The 20480-nt window shown below is 41.7% G+C and overlaps 1 protein-coding gene across 2 annotated transcripts in view; it reads right to left on the bottom strand.

The window, feature by feature from the left end:
• Positions 1 to 20480, bottom strand: part of LOC126708725 (sister-chromatid cohesion protein 3) — a 47275-nt gene that overhangs the window by 26101 nt on the left and 694 nt on the right. The window contains exons 3-22 of one of the 2 annotated variants that reach the window (XM_050408606.1): positions 19278 to 19390; positions 18928 to 19020; positions 18585 to 18748; positions 18257 to 18493; positions 17987 to 18131; positions 17714 to 17892; positions 17452 to 17597; positions 17236 to 17363; positions 15698 to 15871; positions 14627 to 14788; positions 14336 to 14536; positions 14120 to 14257; positions 13811 to 14014; positions 13542 to 13686; positions 13002 to 13108; positions 12724 to 12861; positions 11898 to 12163; positions 11665 to 11789; positions 10902 to 11213; positions 10312 to 10554 (exon numbers count right to left, since the gene is read on the bottom strand). In XM_050408606.1, the coding sequence (XP_050264563.1) occupies positions 10541 to 10554; positions 10902 to 11213; positions 11665 to 11789; positions 11898 to 12163; positions 12724 to 12861; positions 13002 to 13108; positions 13542 to 13686; positions 13811 to 14014; positions 14120 to 14257; positions 14336 to 14536; positions 14627 to 14788; positions 15698 to 15871; positions 17236 to 17363; positions 17452 to 17597; positions 17714 to 17892; positions 17987 to 18131; positions 18257 to 18493; positions 18585 to 18748; positions 18928 to 19020; positions 19278 to 19390 (3191 nt within the window). In that variant the 3' untranslated portion in view covers positions 10312 to 10540. Of the gene's footprint in view, positions 1 to 10311; positions 10555 to 10901; positions 11214 to 11664; positions 11790 to 11897; positions 12164 to 12723; positions 12862 to 13001; positions 13109 to 13541; positions 13687 to 13810; positions 14015 to 14119; positions 14258 to 14335; positions 14537 to 14626; positions 14789 to 15697; positions 15872 to 17235; positions 17364 to 17451; positions 17598 to 17713; positions 17893 to 17986; positions 18132 to 18256; positions 18494 to 18584; positions 18749 to 18927; positions 19021 to 19277; positions 19391 to 20480 lie in introns of those variants that run through there. The other variant, XM_050408605.1, reaches the window with a different exon arrangement.

Below are 20480 nucleotides of genomic sequence, written 5' to 3'. Positions count from 1 at the left end.
CTAGAGTATTGCCACCAAGAGGAAATTTTGTTCAAGAGGAGAACAGGGGAGGTCGCAATTCCAATGATAGCCTTCGTGGAAGGAGGAATGACGATTCCAATGGGGAGAATAACTAGGGACTACCTACGTGGTCATAGATTGGCCCCCCATCAGTGCACCGCGAACCTGTTCCGTATCCTGGGGTGCGCCGACGCTTTAAACGACCAAATGAACCTCGGCCTTTCATGGCACGACGTGGTTCATCTCTATGAATGCCATAAGCTCGGCGACTCATACTACTTAAAGTCCAGGACTGACGAAGTGAGGTTGATATCTTGCCTTCCCAAATCCAGCAAAGGCTTGAAGGACGACCATCTGATCGTCTCCGGACCATGGCATGACGGCATTCACTGTCCGACTAGGGCGGGAACGCCAGGTGGGGTGTCATAGAACTAGATTCCGTGTGGAGGACCCTAGTTTTGAGCTCTTCCCCCCCCCCCTTTTCTTTCTTTCTTTTTCTCTTTTTTTTTTTTTTTTTTTTAATTTTAAAGTTGTTGGTTTGGTTGCATGCCTCCTCGGACTAACGTAAACCCTTTAACGGCCTTTGCAGACAAGGAGCGGACATCCCCTCGGCTGAGCTTGGTCAACGTCTCGGCTCTAAATTACCTCCTGAGATCTGAGATTTTCGTAAGCGAGGACGGACAATTGCGGTCGGCTCCTTTGATTTTGGACTACGTTCCCCTCACTCGATCCTTGGTAGACGCCGGCCAAGCTATAAGGGCTGGCAATCCAAGATTGGCACGTATTGACGTATCCATACCAGGGTTCCTTGCTTCAACAGACTTACCTCCTGTTCAGCTGCCTGCCCAACGCGCCTTTCCCGCAGTGGTTATCTCGGAGGAGGAAACTGGTTCTTCACATTCATCCTTAGAGGAACAAATAGACCAGTTCCAATTTACCGAGGAGGGAGAGGTGTCGGCCAGGGTAATAGAGCTCTCGGACTCCGCCAACGATTTAGACCGTGCTTCAGCGGCTCCTGACACTGGTTTAGTCATCGCACAAGTTGATACCAGCGAAGAGACTGAAGAAGAATGAATGGATTTGAAGCCAAGGACTGGCCTCAGGGGCCTTCTATCTAACAGGAGCAAGGGGCAGTCCTCTAAGGACGACTCGAAGGAACAAACTGCTCCTAAGGCTCCTACTCCTCCTCTCCTTCCCACGTCGGACGCGGGGCTGCAGCCTATGCCTAACTTAAGGTGAAAAAGGCCTGTAAAAGAAACGGAGGAGGGAGAGATTGGCCGTGAAAAGGCCAGGCCTCAGAAGAAGGGCAAGAGACGAAAGAGCCCCGAGAGAAGAGGACTAGGTCCACTGACAGCCGAGACGAGGCGGCCATTCGTAGGGAACAACGAACATGGTCACCGCGGATCGAATTAGACGGCGCCCCGATCCCTTGGGATGCGACCCTATGGGAATCCCAACGAGGGCAGGCATCATTCTTGGCCAAGGCCCTGCAGCAGCCTCTTCTCTTGCCTCGTGATATGGAGGGTCTCAGAAAGAATCGCCAGCCAGACCTTTTCATGTCATTGAAGAGGGACATGGCCATGGTAAGTGGAATCTTCTATCTCGTCTCTATATTGTGTACCCTTTTATCGTCATGTTTTAATAGGGTTTTTATTTCCTTCCGAGCGCAGGTCACTCAACAAATTTTTGTTGCTGAGGAATGGGCCAAGAAGGCTCGTGAGGACTTGCATAGGGAGGCTCAGTCCCGCTCTGCCGCCCAAAAGGCCGCTGGCGATCTCAAACAGGATTTTGATCGCCAGAATAATGAAATAAAGGAGGTGAAGAAGGCTCATGCGAGTGCGGAAGCCGGCCTTAAGAATGCCGAAAAGCAAGCTGACGATCTGCGCATACAGCTCCGCCAATCTGAGGAGAAACTTACGGCTGAGCAGCAGGCGGTTTCAACGCTCAAGGCTGAGCTTGCAAGGACCAAGGAGGAGGCCCGCTTGGCCAGGGAAGCTGCCGAGAAGGCTGTGGCGGCCTCATATGAACGTGGAGTCCATGATACTGAGGTTAGGCTGGCCGAGGAAGTTGCCATCGTCTGCAGGGAATACATCACCACGTCCTGGGGTGTAGCCCTGGATCGGGCAGCTGTCCCAGCAGATTCTGATCTCAGGAAGGTTGAGAACATCTTTTTCCCGGATGACATACGCGAGATTCTTGACGAGGTTGCCTCCAAAGAGCCTCTTCCAACAGACTCCTCTATTCCCGAGGCTGGGGGCATGGAGCAGGCCGCGCAGGGTAAGTCACCCGAGGACAGCCTTCGTATTAGCGAGATTCTTGCACAGGCCAAGGAGATTGCCCCGGAGACCCAAGCAGCAGATGATCAGCCCGCTCCGACTCAGGGCTCTTAGGAAAGTAGTGTAGGATTTTATTTGTTTTACTTTTCGTGTTTTGTTCTGTTTTGCGTTGTTAATGTTTGTGAACAGAACCGCTTTTGGGTTTGAATGATAAAGGTTATTTCCTTTCAAATATCGTTGTTTTATTCTCTTCTGTTTTCATCATGAATGGATGTCTGTTCTGTCATTTACTGTTGAAAGTTAAGTATAAATGAATGAATTCGTGAAAATAATGATAGTTCATAATTAGACAAAAATGGCTGCGAAGTTAATTTTTCCCAAGTCTGTGGCCGAGGAGCCATGCAGGACTTGGGTTCTGTTTAACACTTAGTGAGAATCGTTTCGCGGTTAATTTCCCCCAAGTCTGTGGTCGAGAAGCCATGCAGGACTTGGGTTCTGTTTAACACTTAGTGAGAATCGCTTCGCGGTTAATTTCCCCCAAGTCTGTGGCCGAGAAGCCATGCAGGACTTGGGTTCTGTTTAACACTTAGTGAGAATCGCTTCGCGGTTAATTTCCCCTAAGTCTGTGGCCGAGAAGCCATGCAGGACTTGGGTTCTGTTTAACACTTAGAGAGAATCGTTTCGCGGTTAATTTCCCCCAAGTCTGTGGCCGAGGAGCCATGCAGGACTTGGGTTCTGTTTAACACTTAGAGAGAATCGTTTCGCGGTTAATTTCCCCCAAGTCTGTGTCCGAGGAGCCATGCAGGACTTAGGTTCTGTTTAACTCTTAGAGAGAATCGCTTCGCGGTTAATTTCCCCCAAGTCTGTGGCCGAGAAGCCATGCAGGACTTGGGTTCTGTTTAACACTTACATAAGTAACTGCACAGCAATACGGCATCAAAGATTATATCTTTCATTAATAACAGTACCTTTTCAGGTTGTTTACATTCCAAAAGCGTGGCACTACACGTTCATCTAAGTCTTCCAAAAAGTAGGCTCCTATGCCGGCTACAGAAGTGATGCGGTACGGTCCCTCCCAATTTGGTCCGAGCTTTCCCCATGCGGGGTTCCTCGCAGTGCCTAAGACCTTCCTCAGTACTAGATCCCCAGGCGCTAATGGTCTGGACTTCACCTTGGCGTTGTAACCTTGCTTGAGCTTCTGCTGATAGTTAGCTAGGTGGACCATCGTGCCTTCCCTTCTTTCGTCGATGAGGTCCAAGCTCTTTTCCAAAAGTTTGTTATTGGTAGCAGGGCAGAAGGTGGTGCTCCTCTGGGTTGGGAAGTTCACCTCCAGTGGAATGACAGCCTCGGCCCCATAGGTCATTGAAAAAGGGGTTTCTCCTGTGGACCTACGAGGCGTGGTACGGTATGTCCACAAGACATGGGCTAACTCCTCTACCCATCTTCCTTTCGCGTCATCTAGTCTCTTTTTCAGTTCATTCATTATGGTTTTATTGACGGCTTCCGCTTGTCCATTACTCTGGGGGTAAGCTGGTGTGGAGTATCGGTTAACAATTCCTAGCTCATTGCAGTACCTTCTAAAGGCTTTACTGTCAAACTGGAGCCCGTTGTCCGACACTAGGGTGTGCGGGGTGCCGAACCTGGTGACTATATTTTTCTAGAGAAACTTCTTGACATCGACGTCCCTAATGTTTGCCAGCGCCTCAGCCTCCACCCATTTGGTGAAGTAGTCGGTGCTGACGAGAAGAAATTTTCTGTTCCCTGTTGCCTTGGGGAAAGGACCAAATACATCTAGGCCCCATTGCGCAAATGGCCAGGGACTGGACAATGGGTTTAGCTCTCCACCAGGCTGGTGTATGCTCGGAGCGAATCTCTGGCATTGGTCGCACTTCTTCACATAATCCAGGGCTTCTTTATGCATGCTCGGCCACCAATAACCCAGCGTTAAGGCTCTGTGAGACAAAGACCTACCCCCCGTGTGACTTCCGCAAATTCCTTCGTGTAACTCTTCCAGGATGAGTTCAGCAGCCTCTGGGTGCACACACAGCAAATACGGCCCCGAGAACGAGCGTCTGTAAAGCTTGGAGTCCTCCGACAACCAGAATCGAGTAGCTTTTCTCCTGATTTTGCCAGCCTCAACCTTATCATCTGGCAAGGTGTCGTTCTTTAAGTACAGAACGATAAAGTCCATCCAGCTCGGTCCTGCCCTGATGTTATGTATTCCAATCCCATTGGCCTTCTCTGTTAGTGGAAGGAGGATCTCTTCTACCAAAATGACTCGAGGTAGGGGTTGAGCCGAGGAGGTAGCCAACTTCGCGAGAGAATCAACATGAGTGTTCCCACTTCTGGGTACGTGCGTCAAGCGGAAGTGATGAAAATGGGTCTGCAGGAGCTTAACCCGAACTAGATACTCTTGCATTCTTTCGTCCTTCGCTTCCATGTCTCCATTTACCTGCCCCACAATAAGTCTTGAATCCGAGAACATGTCTACGGATTTCCCCCCCATTTTTCGGATCATTCCCATTCCCTCCAATAGCGCCTCATATTCGGCTTCGTTATTCGTGGATGAAAAACCGAGTCTCAATGACTTCTTTATTGTTATCCCTTCAGGTGAGAGTAGGACAAGTCCTAACCCTGAGCCCCTTTGGTTCGATGCGCCATCAATGTATGCTTTCCACCAAGTGAGTCCACGCGGGGAAACTGTGCTGCTCACCTGTTCACCAGCCCCTAATAAGACCGACACTTCTTTTCCTTCTGTTGCAAGCTCCGCAAATTCTGCCACTAGGTCGGCGAGGACCTGGCCTTTTACAGCGGTGCGAGGCATGTATCTAATGTCAAAGGCGCCTAAAATCGTTCCCCATTTTGCAATTCTACTTGTGTAATCGGCGCTGCGCAGGATGGACTTTAAGGGGAGCTGAGTTAACACCACGACAGTGTGTGCTTGAAAGTAGTTGGGCAGCTTTCTTGTGGCCTGTACGATGGCCAAGATAGCCTTTTCGAGGGGAAGGTAACGGGTTTCTACCTCCTGCAGGGATTTGTTAACGTAATAGACTGGTCGCTGTGTGCCGTTGTCTTCTCAGATTAGCACCAGGCTTACTGCATGCGGGGCCACTGCTATGTAGGCAAACAAAACCTCGTCGGCCTCGGGACTAGACATAATCGGCGGTTGGGCGAGGTATTCCTTTAGCTGTTGGAAAGCTATAGTGCACTCCTCATCCCACTCAAATCCTTTCCACTTATGTAACAGGAGAAAAAATGGCCTGCATCTATCTACTGAGCGCGAGATGAAACGGTTTAAAGCAGCTATCATACCAGTAAGCTTCTAGACTTCTTTAGGGTTCCGAGGAGGCTGCAAGCTATGGATGGCTCTTATTTGGTCAGGGTTAGCCTCAATGCCTCTGTGAGTCACCATATAGCCCAAGAATTTTCCAGATCCCACTCCAAATGAACATTTGGTTGCGTTCAGCCGTAGTTTATACTTTCTTAGTATTTGAAAAACGTTGCCGAGGTCTTCAATATGGTTGGGAGCCAACTTACTTTTAACCACCATGTCGTCTATGTACACTTCAATGCTTTTACCCATCTGCTATTCAAACATCCTGGTCATCATCCTTTGATAGGTTGATCCGGCATTCTTTAGGCCAAAGGGCATCACTTTATAATGATAATTCCCAATTGGGGTGACAAAAGCAGTCTTCTCCTGGTCTTCGGCAGCCAAGGGTATCTGGTGGTAGCCCTGAAAAGCGTCTAGAAAACTCATTCTAGGATGTCCGACAGTTGAATCTACCAACCGGTCTATCCGGGGCATAGGGAAGGGATCCTTTGGGCACGCCTTGTTTAGGTCTGTGAAGTCTACGCAGACCCGCCATTTCTCGCTCTTCTTCCTTACCACTACCGTGTTGGCTAACCACTCGGGATAGAAGACCTCTTTAATAGCCCCTGCTTTCTTCAATCTTGCGACCTCTTCTCTCACGGCGTCAGTATGTTCTTTCGACGGTCGTCGAGGAGCCTGCCTCTTAGGTGTTATAGCCGGGTTCACATTAAGGTGGTGGCAGATGAAATCTGGGTCGACCCCGGGGGCCTCATAGGGGTCCCAAGCAAACACGTCTATATTTTGTCGGAGGAAAGCAGTCAGTGCTGACTTCTCTTGGGGCGGCAATTCTGAACCAATTTGAAAAAACCTCTCAGGGTCAGATCCGACAAGTACTTTCTCCAACTCCTCACATGGCTGGTCCTCCACTGCCCGCAGTTGGGACCGTAGTCATTAATTGCTATAAGCCGTTCTCGGCTGAGGTAGAAGTTATGCAATCCGGCTGTCGCGAGATTGCCAACACCATGCATTGCCTAGCCACTCCCTGGTTCCCTATTATCTCTTTGATCTGACCTCCTGACGGATATTTCACCTTTTGGTGCAAGGTTGACGACACAGCCCCTAGTGCATGAAGCCATGGCCGGGCCACGATAGCTGTGTAAGGGGAGTATGCATCTACGACAATGAAGTTCACTTCTACCACTTTTGAGTCTGTTTGCACAGGCAACGTAATCATGCCTCTCGGGATGACGACCTTTCCTTCAAAGCTAACCAGGGGGGAATCATATGGCAACAGGTCTTCCTGCTTCAAGTTCAGTCCCTTATACAAATCAGGGTACATTACCTCCACAGCGCTGCCCTGATCAACTAACACCCTTTTCACGTCATAACCTCCTATTCTGAGCGTAACGACTAAGGCATCGTCATGGGGTTGGATAGTTCCTTGTTTGTCTTCCTCCGTGAACCCGATTAATGGTGTGGCGCTCATTCTAGCTCTTTTGGATTCCCTGTCGTCTGGCTCAGTCGGGAAACTGCTCACTGACATTACCCTGAAGGGGACAGAGCCTGTCCTTCCAGGTGCGGCGAGAATGACATTAATTGTGCCAATGGGTGGCCTCAACGTACTTTGTCTGGTTTCATTGTTTGATGGTTCTTGCCATCCTTCAAGGCGATGCAGCAGATGTCTCAGCTTTCCTTCTCGGACGAGCCGGTCTAAATAGTTCTTCAGGTTCCTGCAATCATCAGTAGTGTGACCTGGCTCCTGATGGTACGCGCAATACAGGTTCCGATTACGCTTCAAAGGGTCGCCAGCCATCTTGTTCGGCCACTGAAAGAAAGGCTCATACTTCACATTCTCTAGGATTTTATGAAGAGGTTCTCGGAACACAGCATGGACTGCCTGAGCCCCAGTAGATCCGGACTGCTCTACATAGTCCCTTCTCGACCTGTTACTGTTGTTAAATCGTTCCGACCTGAAGTCCCTCCTCTCCTGAGGGACGACCTTCGCTTTACCTTTCCCCATCTGCTGGTCCTCCTCGACCCTTTTGTACTTGTCAATTCTATCCATGAGTTGGCGCACGCTGGTGACTGGCTTTCCAGTGAGGGACTTTCTTAAGCCATGTTCTGTCGGCAAGCCCCTTTTGAACGTACTGATGGCGACGTCATCATAATTCCCCTCTATCTCGTTATACATTTCCCAGTATCTATCCGAGTAGGCCTTCAGCGTCTCTCCTTCCCGCATGGACAAGGATAAGAGGGAATCGAGGGGCTGAGGGACTCTAGTGCTGGTGATGAAACGGGAACCAAAAGCCTGCGTCAGCTGTTTAAAGGAATATATGGAATTCGGCTGGAGGGCATTGAACCATCTCATCGCCATGGGTCCCAAGCTAGATGGGAATATCTTATACATTAACGCCTCATCCCTGGTATGGACGGCCATCCTCTGATTGAATTGGCTTACATGCTCCACTGGGTCGGTCCGACCATTGTATATAGCAAACGTTGATTGATGGAGCCGCCGAGGAAGCACTGCACTCTCTATTCTACGTGTAAACGGCGACTGGGAAATGCGATCCAGGGCCTTACTCATGGCATCGTTGGCCAGGCCTTGGTAAGATGGGCTTTTGTGGCTGCGTTTACGAGGCCTCTCTTCCTCGTAGGAAAAGGTCTCGCTCGGAGGGGTTCTTGATCTTCGCCGGTATTCGTTATCCTCGTCACTGCTAGTACCCGAGCCGGGTGAAGTACGTTTCTGCTGTGCTCGGCGCAGCTTTTTCTTCAAATCATCAATCTCTTGTTGTAAAGCCTTTCAATCGTTTTGCTTATGGGATGCATGATTCTTCCCTTTTGAGTGGCTTTTACTCGTGTGAGAGGTGTTCACGCTGTCCTCTCGCTAATTATCTTGATCTTTCCCTCGTTCGATATTTAAAAAATTGTCCTGCCGTTGAGAATCTGCACGTCCAGTTTGGCGCGGGCCTGATCCTTCCATTTCTTACTGTTTCACTTGTCGAGACACAAATTCTCCCCACAGACGGCGCCAATTGTAAGGGCGAAATTTGGGGCCCAGGCCCAGCAAGCAGGCGATTCTGGCCCAAAAGACCCTCAACAATGAATTTGTAGAGAGTGGGTCGTAGAACTAGGTCTAGACAGAGTAAACGTAATTGTTAGTAAGCCATGCAACCATTTGAACGTGGGGATGTTTTATTAAGTTTCTTGGGATAACAGTTCATGGGACAATATCTTATGCTTTGTTTACAGAACTTCTCTTTCTTTCTCTCTCTTTTTCTCTCTTTTTCTTCCTCCTCTCTTAGTCATGGGGACTTTCTTCTCTTATATATCGTCCTTAAATTGGTAATGGCCCTACACTTGTTAACCATCTGGGCCTCTACTTGAGTGTCTGTCTCATAGGACACCCCCCCCCCTTTTCTGTGAGTTGCACTGGCCAAGATAATACTATTCTCCTGTCTTTTCTACATTAATGCGACTGGAAAAGTAGCTTCCTTGCATTTAATGCAGCAGTTGTGGTTGCCCCCTGAGCGTCTAGCATTTCCCCTCGATTTAGGACGATTTCCCACCATGTGAAGGGTGTGCGTTAGACTCCCATTTGGTGCGTCCGAGGAGACACTCCTCCTCGGACGCCTCTTAAACAAGCCCGGTCCGGCCCAACAGGGTTGGGCTGGAAGTCCTCTGGCCATGTCTTCACTTCCTGTTATGGCTGGGCTCCGCATGGGTACCAAGGTCCACTGTTGACTGATGAATTTTACCCCCACAGTTTCAATTCCAATGAGATTTTCCTCTAGTAAATTTCGTTCATCTACTGTTGAACTTGTTCTAGCCTTCTAGGCCACCTCATCTTTTTTTTTTTTTTCTTTTTTTGGTCGTGTCAATATTCTATTTGTTGAATACTCCTTTGAAGTTTAAAGCATATTAACAGAAAATGACTCCTTGGAACATTTTCAAGGAAGAAATTACAACACTAGAACCAAATTTCAAAGACAATAAGTAAATTTTGATATATTTTGACAAACCAATCATGTAATGTCCATCATTTATCATAGGGGAAGAATCTCTTCTTATTTAAATCCTTCAAATATATACAAGATATAAGAGATCTAGGAGCCCGTTTGGTAAAGGAACTTGAGTAATGTTGTTTGCATTTTTTTAATATACATGTGGATTAAAAAGTGTGAAAATGTGTGTAATGTTGTTTAAAAACTAAAAACATGTGTTTAAAATGCTCTACCAAACAGAACCCTAACATTTAAAAAATTCAATGATCGTAAAATGCAAATAAAATAGACAATTGGGCCTTCTTGCATATGATGCATAAGTTGTTCATCAGGCATGTTTAAATAGACAACTGTGATTCTTTAAAAATGGGTACTTGGGCAGGACCTGCTTCAGAGATCTTTCTTTAATTATCTCTTGAACATTCGACGAGAGGAGGAGAAAAAAAAAGGATCCAAGCCTGCAGCATGTGCTGTTGATTTGATGAACACCATAAAAGAGAGGTTCCATATTCCAGATCCATGAAACTTTTTCTTGTTTCAAGAACCAACGCTTCACAGACATGGGATCATGATTTAATCTTCTTTTCCTGGAAATTTCAGCTTTTCAACAGGCCAACTCTAATCAGAGATTGATTTTATAACATTCGCTTGTCTTTGAACAGTTATATTGATTATCGATACTTCAAAAATATAACTCAGTTATTAAAGGAAGTAGATGGAGGCAACCCAAATTAAGATATGGCATTAAACAAGAGGATCTTTGTACTGTTACAAATTTCCTCAATGGGCAAGGCTAATTCCCATCCCCATCTTCCCCCCTTCCCAAATACTAAACATCCTCTAAACTGAAAATTGAAAAAATGGTACTGCTTCACAACCTGTTTCTACAAACTTGTACCTAAGGGCTGTCCTACATATACAAACGTGCAGGTTTAAGTTTTTAGTCACTAGCTGGAGGCCCCTGCACAATGAAAAGATAAAAAGTCAAACACAGAATAAATGCATATGAACAAAATATTATCTACAGATATTATCAAGGAAATATTTCCCAGTGCAGAAACAATACAAGATGACTTGTAATCGAATCTAAAAAGATTGTTTGAAGTGACAGATGGATAAGGCAATTTAACCATTCCAATTGAAAAAAATCCAAGGACTTTTTTTTTTTTTTTCTAAGTTGTCCAATTAGGCCGATGTCACAAGAGAAAGTTTATGACTGGGTCCAATGAAAAAAAGTCCATCTTCGGTAACTTCTTCAATCAGAGATGAAATGATAACACATTTGGCAGGGTATATTTTACTTCATACCTGATGTTCTTGATGCAGCTAAATTATCTGCAGCTCTTTCTGAATCTCCTGTCCTTGTCTGGCCTTTGTTTTCCTCTCTTGAAAGCCTCAGTGACCTCAACTTGGATGACCTAATTGAATTTATCAAAGGGGCATCTTCCTCTTCCTCTTCATCTTGCTTCTCTTCTTCATCTTGAGCGTCTTCTTGGTCATAAGCACTGATAGAATCCTCGTCTTCACTTGAATTGTGCTCATCAAAAAGTCTCTTTCCCTCTATATTACGCCGCTTACGAGGACGACCCCTGCGCCTGACAGATACCCCTTCTTTCTCGTCTGCATATAATTGACCATATTAGTCCTCACATTACAATCAAGAGTCCACAATTAAATAATATGTACATGAAACCAGAGAAATTTATGACTGGGATTTATTAGCACTAACAATTCGAAAATAAGTAACCCTTACAGTTCACACAATCCAAATACTTAAAAGACTTTCAACTGCACTATAAAATGGCCAGCCAATGAAACATTTATCTAACAGAATTCTGTGTATACGTGCGCTTGTGTGTGTGCGTATGTGTGTGTGAGAGAGAGAGAGAGGAGGCAAGTAAAACCAACATTAGTGATAAATAAGAAACTAGCTTAATTGGTTACTATGTAACTAAGAGCAAAGGTTTTGGAATAGTGACTATGAATGAAGCGAAAATGTCAATAGCAATAACTTGCTCACTTCAGATCCAGGGGGAAGCATCAAAAACTAGTAAAAAAAGCACAGTAGTACCTTGCAAACCTTCATTCTTTGCATACTTCTCACGTAAGCTGTCAACAAATGTGTAATAGGGGCGCCAGCCACTTGGATCTTCATCTGTATTTACATTCTCCGTACGATTTTGAACATCCTTTACACTATTTGCACAGCAATTAGTGTTAACATGAGCCATAATGGAAGTTTAAGTGGGAAATATTCACAATGCCAACATTTTAAATAGAAAAGAAGAAATCCTTATTCCTTACATGTCAAGCACATCAGGTGTAGGAAGTTTTGATACAAAATGGAGCACAGCGCCTTCCAAGAATGACAACTGCTTTGGAGCATCTACAAAAGCATAATCAATACCATCCTTGACCATTTTTAAGATGTCTGACCTGTGCTTGTTCCGAGCAGCACCCATGAAAGTTCCAGAAAGCCGAGTAGCAAGATCTTTACATTCTATAAAAGACTTGCTAGTCAAGGGTTCCTCATCACTTTTGGAAAGTTCTACAATATGCCGACGGTAGGCCTGCACAGATCCAGAATAGGAAAGCTTATATAGCACTTAAAATAAATAAACAAAAGCATACACTACAGAAACTAAAGGAAGGAACTTTGTACTTTCCCTAACCTAAAAACTCCCAAGACACAGTGATCAGATGCATCCTCTAATTTCCCTAATGTAGTATATATTCTCAAGGCATGAAGTCCAAAGGGACTTGTGGCACCAGGTAAAGCCTCATAATTTACCTTAACTAGCAATAAGAACTTCCGTTGAAAAACAGAAAGTAGAAGTAAAATCTGTAAAGCTAAGGCATGGAAAGAAGAATTTAAGCAACAGAAAGAAAAGCAAATTTAGAAAAACCATAAGACAGACAATTTTATTTTTTCTCCTTTTGTCTCTGCTCTGTGTATATCATTTACTTTTCTTTTCAGGATATGATATCATTTAGTTTATGCAATAACATTTGAAGACACAAGAAAGTACCCAGACAAGCACCCAGTACATTAAGCCCATCTGTAAATTCGTACTTAGGTCAGAATCTTTGACTAAATGAAATTTCTCAACCGCACAGTCATGAGGCTCACCCTTTTCAGCGCTTCTAAGAAGATATTGGAAAGGTCAGCATCTTTTTTCTTTAGCACAGTGATCAGATGCTTAACAATCTCTGCCACACCTGTTCCATGCATTACGAAATGAGAAATAATCTCTGGACCGAGATACTCCTGCATTAAAAACTGGCTTTCAGGATCAAACAGATAACAAGCATATTCATGTCATTGCAAAGAAGAATTCCCAACAGGTTTAATGTCAAGAAGAGTAACAAAAAAATCATACTTTAAACAAACAACAGAGATATGTTCACCTTCGGAACTGCATCGCCAGCAACCAACTTTGCAGCAGCAATCATGACTGCATCTCTATTTGTCTCCTCAATATACTCTTTATTCACATCTTCATCTTCTGTCTCATCTGAAAGAAACATTAAGGAAGATAACTGTAGATTCTAGATGGAAATCCAAGCAAGTACAGCTGAAACATAAGTAGCCATCTTGAATTATGAAGTTCATGACCAATGTTGGTTCTAGACCCCCAAATATGAACAAAAGGTAGTAGACTACAAGTACCAAAAAGCGTACTTTTTGATTTCTAGATGCAATGTTATCTACTGTTCAAATATATAACCAAAGATATTAATCATTTGGCCCTACAAATTCAAGTTAAATGTAAAAGATTTTCACCTTCATGGTTTGTAGACATATTTGAATAGAAAAAAGATAATCCAACCAAAAATAAGTAAAATGGAAGATGCTTTGCCATTCTTAATGGTGGCACGCCATCATCGTTTATCTTAACTAAAATACCGTACTTTTAGAAATAAAGAGGTACAAAAATATTAAATTACCTGAAATATTGAGCTGTTGTTCACAAAGTTTCCAGAACTTTTGAAGAATAGATGTATCTGGAAAATATCCTAATCTTTCCAGCTTTGTTGAACTATAATTTGTCTTTCTGAACAAAAACCATGCTTCGGCCAGTATAGTACAAACCTTGGGCAGAGAATAGATTTTATTAGATCAAAATTGGGGCATTCGAAAAAAAAAATATATATATATATATATATTTCAAATTTGTGCTTGTTGAAATTTGATAAATTAAAGCAAAAATGCTCACCCTGCAAGCTAGTTGATTTCCATGTTTACTCATTTCCTCCACTTCAGAAAAGTTGTTAAGAAAGTAATCTAGTTGCTCAAAAAACGTGTTGCGTTTAGATAGTAGTGAAGATAAAGATGCTTCAGTCACAGTTTCACTATTTACAATGGAGTGCAGACACCACGCCAAATGCAAATACATGTTCAGAAGAAGAAAACTGACAACCTGAACCAGTATGAGCAGCAGATCAATATAAATGCATGCAACAAAGAGAGTAGGAGAAAGAAATGTCTGATTAATTAGCAAGTTACATTTGAGTATTTGACACACCTCATCTTCCATATTTCTAAAACTACTGAGGACCATGACAATTTCTTCATATAAACTCTCAATTGGCACAGCCCTTGACAATTGAAGCTCATACAACCTTTTCAAATTTACAAGAAGAGAATACTCATCACCACCATCCTGCAGGGCTAAAACATGTTACATTATATCCAAGTTGCCCACAATCAAGGAAAAGGAAAGATTATGGTTGAAACATACCACAACTTCTTTGATTGCAGCTTTAAGCTTAGCAATAAGTCCATCTTCAAGTTCTTTTAATTCACTACGGGCAAAATCCTGCAGCTCCCCTTGACTCTCAGTGGAACAAAAGTTTATAGCCTTCACACAGGATCTCAGTGCCTCCTTCTCACCATGCTTAAAAAAAGCCTCTTTTATAAGCTGAAGGACACTTCTAAAATTCTGAATGGCAAAGCAGGAAAGCATTTAATATGAATTTAAGCTGTTAAAAATATAAATTAGCCTGCAGACACAAGTAATTCTGTGACCCACCTGCTCCTGCCTCTTCAAGGAATAAAGTTCAAGGTTAGTATGCAAAATAATCTCAACTAATGACGGCGCTTTCCGTTTGTCTGCCATGAATTTGCGCAAGAGCAATGGATAGTTCTTCATCATGGCAACAGTGACATCCCTTCTGTTGTTTTCAAATACTTCCTGACAATCAGAATAAACAAACAACCCTAAATATGTAGTTGTTCATAATCAACTGAGTAATCATTCTTCTTAACTTCTAAAAGCAAACCAATGAAGATAACTTAATAACACCCGATCGTGCCAAAAATAAATAAAAAATATTACATATCAAAAACCTCTCGTTTTCTCCTATAAACACAAAAATGTCATCAGAACTGACAATGCAACAGCAAAGAGAACTTTACTCCCAAAAGTTTGGGGTAGGCTATGGATCCTTAACAGACATCTTCAGAAATGACACTGTCAATAAAGTTTACATGGTAACTTAAGGTTGTTTGGATGAACAATTTAAAAATCTCTAAGAATGTCCAAAATGACAGGGCCCAAAATTTAAATTGCATGAAATTTCTCAATCCCGTCAAATAAATTTCCTTAATTTGATGAGTATATTAAAATAAACAAAGAAAAATTTTAGAGTATTATTAGTAGTTACAATGATTATGGTGGTAGTGGTGGCACTAGTTTGATGATTGAGGCAGTATGATGTCACAGTGTTGGTGGTGATGATGGTGGGGGCGGCAAGGTCATGAGGAAGGACGTGATGGTAATGGCAGTGACAGTGGCAGCAACAGTGATAATGATGGTAGTGATAATTTGAACAATATTATGGTGGTTATATAATTGTAATATTATTTACATTTGACACCATTCATTAGAAATTGAACTCGGGATTTGGATGCTTGAAAATCCCTAGTTCAAACATCTTTATCTTAAATATTTTTAATAACACTATTTTTCCAACCCAAACAAGGGAAACAAATAATAGAAATTCTCAAATTATAACTTTTAAGTAAAATTCCTCATCCAAACAAAACATATCAGTATTTAAAAAAAAACAAGAACAAATTGCATAATTGAGGAATTACACACTTTTTGAGCTTTAGTGTAATACTGCTTGCGATTATCAGTAGCAGGTACAATCCTCTCTCCAACTGCCTTTTTGACAGAAGCACACAGAAGCCGTACCAAGTTTGTTGCATCATCATCAGTAAGCTCAATCAATGGATTCTCATCTAAGAGCATGGAGATAATACACTTCCAATCCTGCAAGTGAAATATGACGCATTCATTAAAGTAACAAAAGGATTTTTACTCCACAGAAGTTAATATTAGTAGAATATTTCGTTATCATTCTAGTCTAGTTTGTTATATATTAATATTACATCTTCTCAAGGCTAAAGAAATTAAAAAACTCTTTGGAAATTTATTGGACCCTTCAATAGGAACACTAATATAGCAAGAACATTCAGGTAGAAGGTGAACTCAACCATAAATGCTATATGTTCGGCACTTTGCCCAAAACCCAAACCCAAATTCACTAAATACATGGTTGTGGTTAATTTGGCTAGCTTATTTTACCTGCTTGTTTAGGTACAGCTTTTTAAATCACCACTTTCTTCTAGGTATAGCTTATTAAAAGGTCACTTCTGGAAACGTACCCAATTTTTAAAAATAAGCTATCCCAAACAAACACTAAGAATGAAAATTGACCAGGCCAAGTTGCTCTCAAAACAGTTGGACCAAGTTAGTAGGGCTAGAGTTGAATACCTTCTTGCAGATCTTATGTACTTTTGTGTTTCCTAAAGTTTCAATCACAATGTACAAATCAAACATGAAATAAACCATCTGGGGATAAATGACGTTTTAATCAATATAAAGCCACAGTATGCAGCTGTCTTGGTATGATGAGTAAGTGCCTTCCACCCAAAGCAGTATAAGTCAGCCTGATTTCAAAAATCAACCTCTCAAAAAAATTTGGGGGGTAAGAGACAGCCTATCAATCACCTCCCCCAAACCTCGCAAAAGTGAGATTTTTGGGCACTAGATACAACTTTTTTATTATCTTTTGCTTTTTGCTATACACACACGTACACAAAGCAAAATAAAATAAAAAATGAACCCCAAGAGGTAGCACATTCGGTTCAGGACAGGATGACGCCTCATGGAATGGAGGTCCACTAGTTTGAATCTCCCCTTCCCCCTCCCCTTGAGGCCATAACTAACTTATAGAAAAAGGATTAAAAAGAAAAGGAAAAAAAATAAAAAATAAATATTTTTGCATATATAAGTAGAAAATTTAAATAAATAAATAAATCTATTAGAGCTATTTATGCACAAAAGAAACTAGGGAAAGGGGGGGGGGGGGTGGAGGTTTGTTTTTATCTTAATTATTACATATGATATTTCAATCCACTCTAAGTATGTTATATGCAGTATAAAATTTTAGTTGGGCTCGAATCAGGGAGGCAGCAAAGAGTGTAGTTTTGGATATTATAGAACACAGGAAAAGAATACATGTAATCTAACACAATTAGTTAGTGAGGATCCTTAGCCAACCCAAATTTTATTGGGATCTCCCACCCAGACCTCCTATGTAGCCTAGTACTCAGAAAAATATAACAACATACCTTCATAGCCTTCATGTATTCCCAAACATCATCAATGACATAGATACTTAAAATAGGATCAGTTGAAAACTCTCTTAGTATTTGCAACATTCTGCCAAGATGGACCTCTGAAGAAGCGCTGCTGTCGCCTAGAAAGAATATTGTAATCATCATAAGTGCTTTAGTTAACAGAAACATAATTAGCATGTGGCACTATAGAGTTCATGTAAGTAAAACCTTTTGTGCCAGACTGGGAGGTGTTAAACTTTTGAGCAATCAGGTGATCATAAACTAATGCTCCTATAGCATGCCTGATTTCTGGTGGATCGTCAATCAATAAATCATATAAAGGACCCAAGTCATCATCGGGTATAAGCTGATGTCTGAAACAGACCAAAACCAATTTTCAGTGTAAAATTCTTGCATAAACAGTCATCAAAGAGGAAAAAAATTATTAATAACAAAGAATTCACCAAAAGGTTGATTAACAAAGCCTCACCTTAGTAGTTGTTTTACAAGTCCTATGGCACAGACAGCCACAGAAACATCAATGTCATCAGCAAGCTCAATCATCCGGTTAGAAAATCTTTCAGTAAATAAACTAAGAGTTGGCACATTATCATCCGCCTCATAAAGATTTTGCAATGCAAGGATCGAAGCTCTTCTAACGCCAGCATTCTTCAATAGCAATAAGATAAAAATGAGCAATTTTAGATTTCTCTAGCATGAGCGATCAAAATTAATTTGTAATTAATCAACAACTCTAACTTACTTTGTCATTCAGTGTCCACCCAAGATACTTCAAGTACAAATCCTGTAAGAACAGAGATGGATATGATAAAATCCATGAACCAAGTGACTGTATGCATGACGTTCGAATGTTTGGGTCAATGTCTCGATAACGGTGGACAAATAACCTTGCAAAAGCAAAACGTCAATGTTTTAGGAAATATCTAATAAGTAGATAAAACAAAAGTTTTATTAATTCCAATCCTGTTATTTGAAATGAAATTAATTGATTTATTAAGTCAGTGAAGCCTACCCAGTAAATATTTTGCGCATCATCTCCTCCAATACTGTTATCTGTTCATGAGTTGTTGAGAACCTTTTATTTAGTGACTCCAGACGAGGACCCTCAGTTCGTTTCTTCTTTTCAGCATCCAACTGTCTACGGGTAGTTTCACGCTGTGCACCGAGCATTTTAGCAACAGCTATGAAGGATGTGACAAGTCGGAGGCCCATCAAGGAAGCAACTTGACGGTAAATTCTTGGAGGAGTACTGCATAGAATGGAAACCAGGAGAGCACAAGTCTAAGCTACTTTCAAAAATTTTGCCATAAACTCAAAACTAAGTAATGGTTGAGACTAACCAAGATAGTGCAATTATATAGTCCATACACTTGTCGAACAAAACCTGATCAAATAATGGTCCATGTTGACACTCATGAACTAAATTGTCCCAGAATGATTCAAGATTATCTTTGAAGTTCTTTAACTCCTTCCTTTTTGAATTTTGATAATCCTCAACTTCTCCCTAAGATTCCAGAAAAGTCAAGCAAAAACTATGGGCAAAGGATCTTGATCATGAACTTTAGATTCTTGGATCATGTTATTAACACATAAAAATTCTAGGAAACAACGACTGAAAGGCATCAAGAAAAGAAAGAGGGTATAGGAAACTAGAAATAATAATAATGCAGTAGGTTAGGATACTGTTCTAGCAAGATTCACAAGAGCAACCACAACATCATCAACATCTGTCTCATCCAGGAACTCTTCCTTGATATGATACTTAGCTCCACATGCCTGGTTTAAATTTCATCAATCAGTTCCAAGACCAGAATTTTTTAGTAAAATATCAAGTTGCTAAGTCAATAGGTATAGTGTTCTGATTAAAAAATTAATGATACATCAGAGTATAAAATTCTAACACACTTCACTGTCTTAAATTTCAAAGGAGATCTTCTTTCAGCCTTTGACTCTAATATGGGATTTAAAAATTCTATCACTCTAATATTTATCCTTTTGATCAAAGAGTTTTTAAATAAAAATTTCCACGTTACCTCAAAGAGCATCATCAGGAGTTCAACCATTGCAGGTTTTGGAGCCTTTTCATATCGCTCAACCCAAAGCTTGACCACTTGAGGAATAAATTTCCCATTGCCCTTGACGACCTCTGCATGAACCATACACCAAAGTTAACTCAGCTTATAAAATTGCATAAACCAGGTCCTTAAAAGAAGAGTGCTCTTGATACTATAAGGAGGAAGGGAGAGGAGACAATACAATAATCTTCATTAGAAATCGTTTGGTAGAAACAGATATAAGAGTACATTTGAAAGTTGAAGCTCTCATCCATCATAATAAATTACCAACTGCCCCAAAATTTTAAGCTATTCGGAAATAATCTAACACCCCCCCCCCCCCCCCCCACAAATAAGTGGAACTAACACATCGAATTTTTAACTTTTAAATGGGATGCGGAGTGGAGACAAAGCTCAAAATTAGGACCATTTTAATACCATGATAAATTACCAATTGTCTCAAAAGCTTATGCAATTATAAAAATGGTGAATTTAACATAACAGATTAAAAATAAAACAAGGCGACAATGCCTTATGATATAAAATTTTGATGCAATACAATACATACAATTTGATGCAAGAGTCACTATCAAGGTAAAGGTCTTCTACAATCATGGATACATTTCAAATGATATAATCAACAAGACAGATCTCTAAGGATTACGTGAATAGTATGTATCCAAATCAGTGAAGCACAATTATCATTATAAATTTACAATCCACAAGGATTCAGTTTTAGCTGCCCATCCTTCTCACTAGAAGCTCCTCTCACATTTTTATGACATAGAGGTTACCAAGCACAACTGCAGCCACTCCATTCCATGCACACACTTATAAGGCAAGACCATACCAAAGCAACCCCCTCTAAGAATCCCATTAACAAAAAAAAAAAAAAAAACCCTTGCAACCTGAGCTATTTTCATTTCAACTTAAAATTACCCATTAATCCCGACACTCATTAACAAAAAAACCACCAGCAATCTGAGCTATTTGCATTTCAACTGAAAATTTAGTTACATCCCAACTCAGTAATTATGGGTCGGTTTGGTTAGGCATTTTAGGATATTAAAAGAGCGTTTTTAAAACCCAAAACTCTGTTTTGCAATCACAACTCCTCATTTATTTTTTTTCTACAAACGCTCATTTTAAACTCAAAACACAGTTTTCGAACAGCTTATACGA

The sequence above is a fragment of the Quercus robur genome, chromosome 12, assembly GCF_932294415.1.
Source record: "Quercus robur chromosome 12, dhQueRobu3.1, whole genome shotgun sequence".
In the NCBI taxonomy this organism is placed as follows: domain Eukaryota; kingdom Viridiplantae; phylum Streptophyta; class Magnoliopsida; order Fagales; family Fagaceae; genus Quercus; species Quercus robur.
Note: the sequence above shows the minus strand (reverse complement) of the source record. Positions and strands in the feature narration are given on the sequence as shown.